Here is an 8,222-nt window from a genome sequence, read left to right on the forward strand (position 1 = left end):
TGCAATAATGTGTGCATTTCCGAAGCTGATTACTTCAGTTCGCTTTGTAAAATATTACGTATTTAAGAAAGCGTTACATATATGTACTAAAATACAATTTGAAATGGTAGAGTTTCCGACATATGTATATATCAAATGTATTCACAATATGGAAGGCACTGACAGTAAAACGTATGTTTAATGTTTGTGACCACTTACTGAGGACACAGCTGTTGTCCTTCCTGTAGAAACCCACATCACACCGACAAGTACCGTCATGACAGCTGGCATTTGCATTTGTATTGATACATTGGTCAGCCGTATCGTTTGTGCATGTTTGGTTGTAGCCAACCCCTGGAACTGAAGATTTAGCCGTTGTGATACATCAACCATGACTTGATACAGTTTTTTTGAAAACGCATAACTTAAAATCAACTAGCCATGTGAAAAGATAGTGTCATATAATGTTTCGATTCCCGACATGGGTACAATGTGTGAAGCCCATTCCTGGTGTTCCCCGCCGTGATATTGCTGGAATATTGCTAAAAGCGACGTAAAACCATACTCACTCACTCAGTTAAATCAATATATGTAAACATAAAGGCATATCTTAGGGCTAAACAGTATTTCATTAGGCCCCGGTAGTCCGAACTCTGTTCTCCAAGGTGATTGATACTGAGGCTATCAAATTCGTAATATAACCACGTACCGGCATGCATTAATCCAGACAGGACTGGAAGGGTGCGTCACTGTTGTCATTCTTACCGATATCCCCATGCATGGTTCTCCTTTCAAATTGAAAACTGAAGGGACAATCCTCTATTTTATTACCAACCCTATAATTTGTTCCAGTCAAGAGGAAATGAAGATTTCATGACACGAAAAGGCAGTCGGTACAAGATTGTTACAACAGGTTGACTAATATATCACGGTACACGTTCCAAGCTACAAGTCATTTATAACTACTTTGAGAGGAGGGAGAGGTCGTCATAAATGACATGTACTCTTTCGAAAAACCCACAAGAAGGACTAAATAAAGTTGAAGTACCATAAAATCTACATTTCGATACGTCATCCATTCAGTAATAAATCACATGTCCGCAAAGCCGTTGTGTCTATCTAATCCGAGAAGGGTATTCTGTCACGTTGTCGCCCTCTCAAAAGAAAGCAAACATTGACCAAATTAACCAAAGTACACATGGCGACAATGCGAGTTTTTTTTCTCCAAATTTTTGCATTGACCAAATGACGCGCTTTTAATAATATTTATGTTTGTTACTAAAAGGCAACATTGTAACAGCGTCCAACCAAGGATTCCATTGTTATCTGACGGGTTTGGGTCAGCCATGAACAGGGTACATGTACATGTTGCCTATGGCATACTTAAGGAATATATAATTCTGATGTTGAGCTTTTTTATTCTAAGGCCGGATTTTTCTAACTGTTTTAGTTTACGGATCCACCAACCAATTCTTTTAATTCTCGAACCATCTGTGTATATAAAATACCGAAGCAACGAACAGCTCCATTAATAGCTAACAAATCAAATATTATATATTCTTTTTAACTGCATATACAAACATACATGGCATGATATATATTTTACAGTGAATAGACTAATGTCATAAAAATATTCTTTAAAGTTTCAATCGCATCAATTGAAATTGCTATATACGGGTAATTATGCGAAAAAATGTCTAAAGATTATTTTGAACTTGTAGAATGATAGAACATGTCTTTCGTCGATGTAGAAGTGCTGTACATAGATATGTGACATCAATATTAATACTCTGCTGAGCAACCCATGTAGATCCGAGTTAACGGAGGTCTTCAGCAACCCATGCTTGTTGGAAAAGACGCATATACTTGTCGTAATAGTCGATGAACGGGATCGCATGGTCAGGCACGCTGACTTGGTTGATGCATATCATTGTATCCCAATTGCGTAGATCGATAATCACGATGTCAATCACTGGATTGTCAAGTCCAGATTCTATAATTTACAGACCGCCGTCATATAGATGAAATATTGCTGAGTTGGTCGTTAAACAACAAACAATCAAACAAAACAGTGTCAAGAGGATCGGGTCCGATGAACATCTTTTGTTGTGTTAAATATATATTATGGGTAAATGAGATATCAATAGTGATGTATGCTGAGAGCATATAACTAATAGTATGCATTCGTTGACAGCTGGTGTAATTTTGGATGGTTCAGCAATGAATATAAGTATTAAAGTTTTGCAACATTATTCCAAGCTTAGACATCGATACTCACTTTGTTGGGTTGTAGGTGATGTCGGTGTCGTAGGTGATGTCGATGGTGCTGAAGATGACGTTGTCATTGACGTTGATGATGCACTGCATGACTAAAAAAGAAAAGAACGCAAGTGATACAATATGAACTCATACATGCATTGATATTTTTCCGATATAATTCAGGAATATCAGGAAAAGAGACATGTACATGCCACTCTTTCGGGTAACTATGTGTGTGCCGTAGAGCGCACGAAGAGGTTCTTCACAAATGATCACAGTTATACTGAAGAGAAAAACACGTGGGTTAAGGGGAAAATTACGACAGTGTGACATACCATCACTAATTCGCATCACTAAGACTAGGTTGATGCATGTCATCATGATGTCAATCACTGGATTGTCTGGTCCAGACTCGATTATTTACAGACCGCCGTCATATAGCTGGAATATTGCTTAGTGCGGCGTTAAACAATAAACAGACATACATACATGCACATTGGTTATTGTTTATTTTCTATAGTTTATCAAAGCACGACAACGCGACATTTCAGCTTATGGTTCTTACTGAATATTTCCAAACCGTTACCAAAGCGTGATCCACCATATACAAATGAATGCTACTATGGGTTCCAACTCAGTCACAACAATTACCAATGGGTATCCGACATACGTCCGTAAAGAAGAAGTCCTTGGGTTGTCGGTTACCCGAAGGTTGATGTTACAGTATTATATATTGATATTGATATAATTGCTTATACAGTATTGTGAAACATATTCTTAGTGTACAAAGATCTCTGAATATCTCCTCGTTAAAAGTATTATCATGAGTGACAATTTTTGAACTCCACTTTGAAAAGGGTGTCAGTTAGATCACGTTATGTCTTAGACTTGAACATGTTGATTAAACCCACAAACTTAGGTATGGAGCTGACAAACATAGAAACATAATCAGGATGAATCGGTGACTCGAACCGTTCCTACCATTACAGGTTCCTGGCACGTCTAGGGGACACAACTCTGCACGACGAATTCATCATATGAGTGAGTGAGATTGGTTTAACAATGCTTTCATCAGTATTTCACACAATGTCGCACGAAGTGGACACATCTTTAAGTGCAAGTCTCATGGGTATATACAACTTTGAAGATTTGGATAGATCGTGACATCGTTAATGCAAATATCATATTCAGAACATCGATGGTTTATTTTCACTTTTGTCCTGTCTATCAATTTCAAAGGCTGAAATGAAAATATAGCGGAGACGAAGCCTTTATATACAGAGGCTCCACATATGGTCTTGTTTGAGGAAAAGCCGTTCCGAATACGTTGTCGCTGCTATCGCTGCAGTCATTTTTCAGTGAATTTTCGCTGAAATTATTCTAAATGAAGCGAAGACAAATATTTTCGAAATGGTTTGACGTTTTCAATCATTTCTCCCAAGTATTTCTATATATTTAAGTGCAAATGTCATTGTTTCTATAACTCGAACGAGTGAACTATATCTGTGACTCAGACGCAGTAGTCCTGTGTAGACTGTCGATAACCCAGACATTTAGTGTAGCAAGCAGATTTTAGTGTGAAGTGACCTTGAAGCATCTCATAAAACACCATAAAACATAGAGACTTATGTCAGGATAAGTAACTATACAATTATCATGAATGTTTAAAATCATTTAAATTCTTTCTTATCCCGACACAATCTTGCGATATTGGTAGCCAGTCCAGGAATTCGTGTGGATTAGGATGTGCTCAGGGAGTTCCATCTTCACTCATCCCGTATCACCTGTCACATCCTTACTCTAATGTGCAAGACTCTGCGTCATGGTCGAGTATTTGAGCGGGTTACGATACGAGACGCCTCAACCTATTCACATGATCTTATGCTGAATGCGGATCTTTTGCTAATCCTATTTATATAGCAAAATGTACTAAATATTTAGGGCGGAGGGGCAGCCTAGAGGTTAAAGAGTTCGCTCGTCACGCCGAAGACCCGGGTTCGATTCCCCACATGTGTACAATGTGTGAAGCCGTTTTCTGGTGTCCCCCGCCGTGATATTGTTGGAATATTGCTAAAGGCGGCGTAAAAACAAATTCACTCACTCAATAAATGTTTAATTATTATCAAAACAATTTATACTGGTCGGCAGCGTTGGTTACAGAGGTTGAGCGTTATGTTACCGCGATGTGCAGTATTACTTCATACCGTGTAGTCTGTATGCCTATATTGATGCGGAAGTGCAAGATGGTAATAAATATCTCTACTTTTGTAATCTGTCAGTTAGTTTTGTCTGCATGGGATGATCTACCAGGTCGTCTGCTATGGTAGGCATCTTTGTGAAGCTGTTCGAAATAAGAACAACGATCTGATTGGATATCGCGTTTTTACCACAAGGGACACAACTCGTGTTTAACACTGGGTAGCGCCACGATCGAGAAGAGAAATGTAGACTTGAAATAGCAAGAGTAGAAACTAGGCTTTGATATTGGCGAGTGGACACTCAAGCCACGAGAAGATGGTTGACAGCAAGATGGCGGCAAATTACAATTTAACATTTGTGTTACAAAAAACTGGATTTGGGAAATTTTAGACATAAATTCAGTTTAGAGGAAACACATTTGAAAATTAAAGAGTATGAATATTACAATGTCAGGTACATTTCTTAAGTGACCGAACTTCACCGAACTTCCGTAACACGTTCAACACACCGCACCTTCATGGCGTGTACTATTACGACCCACGTGAACAAATCAGTGTACATTTAATTTGCATTCTCTTTTTTATAGGGAGTACACAAGTTTGAAGTTGAGCCGAAAACGATTCAGGAATCATTATGAATCACATCGACCGACTCTGTGGTAATGTTACCTGGTAGATGGCAGCTTCGTATCAAATGACACACATCTTGTATTATTTACCATCATGGGACAGAAGGGACTAAAATGAATTTACCTATAATCATGCTTCTCAGTCAGATTGAGGACATATGTACTACTAGTAGGGTTAAGCTTATTTGCTTATGCTTGGCGTAAGAGGCGACTAACGGGATCGGGTGGTCAAGCAGGCGGGTGATGCATGTCATCGTGTTGCGTGATGTCAATCACTAGATTGTCTGGTCCAGACTCGATTATTTCCGGCGGTCTGTAAATAATCGAGTCTGGACCAGACAATCCAGTGATTGATATCATGAGCATCGATCCACGCAATTGGGATCGATGACATGCATCAACCAAGTCAGCGAGCCTGACCACCCGATCCCGTTAGTTGCCTTTTACGACAAGCATTGTCGCCTTGTACGGCAAGCATGGGTTGCTGAAGACCTATTCTACCACGGATCTTCACGGGTCTTGATGCCATGAGGCGAGGTGGGGTGAGGTGACGTAGCATGAGGGTAAACGTGTCGTTCAAGATTATTGCAATTATATAGCGACGTAGCTGCAAGTGTGTGTTATGCGGCGGTATGTATTGTATGATATTGTCTACATATTTCAAAAGATTTAAAGTGGCAGCAATTTGATTGAGGCGCTCGTACAATATCAAGCTTTGGTTCATACATCGACAGGTGGTAATTTAAGTTACACCCCCTAGGTCAGACGCCGTCCCGGCGATTGACACATTCGTCTATACCCCGCATAGAGAGAGTCACGATACGCGAAACCTGTCGATTCACGTCCGGTACTGACGACGTGGTTCAATAATTTTCTGGACGGCCTTAGCGAGACGAGGGCGATTCAAAGCCTCCTTTTACGACCTGACTTGCGTCTTGTCTACTTGCCCAGTGCGGGGTACGTATGGGAAAACTTCCGTGCCTGCTTGAAACACTGTTGATTCAAGATCGGAGCACTTGCCTCATTCAAGACAAATACTGGACACTCGTAAGTGCACGAACCCATATATATCAGAATCTTTATTTCTTTCTGCAGCAACACCCTGTTGGTCCATTGTATTGCCTTTTATGATTGCCCACCTGATCCTGTGTGTTTCAACATAAATGTTATTGTTAGCCCACTGAGACACCATGCCACAATTTTAACATGAATAACCCACTCAGACCAGTCCTAATTTTATCCTTTTAATGACGAGCGCCAGGATATAGATGTTTTTCGTGTTTGATCAGGTAAACAAATCACTTTTTGCGAACAGCTGGTATTATCAATAACTGATAATGATCATATAATGATGTTTTATGTGGAATCGTGCAACTATATTTTAAGTTTAACGATCATGGAAATGTATTTTTCGTTATATTTTCGAAAAATAATTTTGCAGCTGTCGTGTCAAGCTTTTGTTCCTGCAAAGCATTCAGTGGTTGATGTATGCAATAGCTTGTAAAGAGCAAATAATATTAAGTTGAACATCGACATACCACCTGAATTGTCAATGATGTCAATAATTATGCATAGAAATATACCTGCTGCATTTGTGTCAACACATAGGTGAATCAGGCAGACCAAGTTGTCCAAATTCAGATACTTTAGGCTGTCTTAGGAGACTAACTTGTGTTTGTGTATCATATACGTTAACACAATATGAATAACGTGACATACCCGATATCCAAGTACAAACAGGAGCGTCAGTAGGTAAAATCCATAAACAGCCATTGTTGAGTTTGGTACTTCATCGAGTTAGCAACATTTGATAACGAGTAAAACGTTATGAAGTGTTTGAGAGAGCAATATTCCTGGAGTTTGCCGTGCTTCACCTGTGCGAGGTCTAGCTGTCGGTATAGTATGGGTGGCGTCGCATACCAATCTTCTTCCTGGTCGTATTGAGATTGCTGTGTACTGCGCCTTCACATGATAACGTGTAGCCACGCCCTCTGAAGTACTCCCTGCACACATTCAATCCGGAAACATAGGGAACCGGTGAACCACTCTTATTTAATCAGAAGTACGGGTGGTGTAAACTGATGCTTAGAGGGAGTCAGGTCATATGAAATGAGATATCATGTGATTGTTATTCAGAAACGAGATAAAATGTGCTTTTGTAAAGCATGTATCCATGGTTTTATAGACATGTAGGACATTTGATTGTAAGACCACCTTTGTTTTTATCAGTAGTTCAAAGGGTTATAAAATCACTTAATTGGGTTAGTAATAAAGCCATTTCATTTCGATTTTCAAATATGATGACTGAAGGCAACTAGAGTGATGCAACTCACGTACCTTTTGACTTCAGTCGCAAGAAATGCATGTGGTATATATTCAGTAGCGAGCTATTCAAATGGTGTAAAATAATCAATTTTTTATTATAACTTTCTCTGGTTGGTCTTGGTGCTAATATACTCTTCAAAAAAAGAAACAAAAAGAAACGCAAAGCCAGATTTGTGTGAGGTAGGAAGGTACATTTATACGAGGAACCGTACAAGGTATTGAGCCAAAATACTGTGGAGAAAACACTTGGTGACTGTAGTTATCTCAGTTATCGGTATATAGGAAAAGTCAAAGGTGAAGGGCAGCTAACATCGATAACGCGTATGTCCCCCGTTGGAATCGGAAGCGGCCTGACACCTCCTGCCCATGGAAGAGACGAGTATGCTAATCACATCATGTGGAATGGTAGCCCACTCGGTCTGCAACGCAAAAGCCAACTGCTGCAACGTTTGGGGTTGTGGTTGACGTCGGCGTAGCCGTCTATGCAATTCCTCTAACATGTGGATCGGGTTCAAATCCGGTGATCTTTGGGGCCAGGGGAAAACATCAACGTTGTTGTTACGTAGACAGACTCTTGTGATCCGTGATGTATGCGGTAAAGCGTTATACTGCTGGAATACACCGTTGGCAGCAATTGGGAGGACGTGTGTTAGGAGAATTCGTTGGTGTATCGTTGAGCCGTAATATTGCCCTGGATATGGACCAAACCTGTCCTGCCATGAAACCTACCCCCACCTGTCCACTTCCTGTACGCAGTTTCCGGCGTAACGTTATCCCCGACGTCTGTAGACTCGTGCTCTTCCATCTCCTCGACGGAGGAGAAACTTGATTC

The 8,222-nt window shown here is 40.1% G+C and overlaps 1 protein-coding gene across 2 annotated transcripts in view; it reads right to left on the reverse strand.

Moving 5' to 3' along the window:
- Positions 1 to 7,045, reverse strand: part of LOC124113285 (receptor-type tyrosine-protein phosphatase beta-like) — a 31,063-nt gene extending 24,018 nt beyond the window's left edge. Inside the window, exons 1-3 of one of the 2 annotated variants that reach the window (XM_048383650.1) lie at positions 6,785 to 7,045; positions 2,258 to 2,348; positions 199 to 339 (exon numbers count right to left, since the gene is read on the reverse strand). In XM_048383650.1, the coding sequence (XP_048239607.1) occupies positions 199 to 339; positions 2,258 to 2,348; positions 6,785 to 6,838 (286 nt within the window). In that variant the 5' untranslated portion in view covers positions 6,839 to 7,045. Of the gene's footprint in view, positions 1 to 198; positions 340 to 688; positions 745 to 2,257; positions 2,349 to 6,784 lie in introns of those variants that run through there. The other variant, XM_048383651.1, reaches the window with a different exon arrangement.
- Between the last annotated feature and the right edge of the window lie 1,177 nt (positions 7,046 to 8,222).

This window comes from Haliotis rufescens, unplaced genomic scaffold (assembly GCF_023055435.1).
Source record: "Haliotis rufescens isolate VD_foot unplaced genomic scaffold, xgHalRufe1.0.p SCAF_5, whole genome shotgun sequence".
Lineage (NCBI taxonomy): Eukaryota > Metazoa > Mollusca > Gastropoda > Lepetellida > Haliotidae > Haliotis > Haliotis rufescens.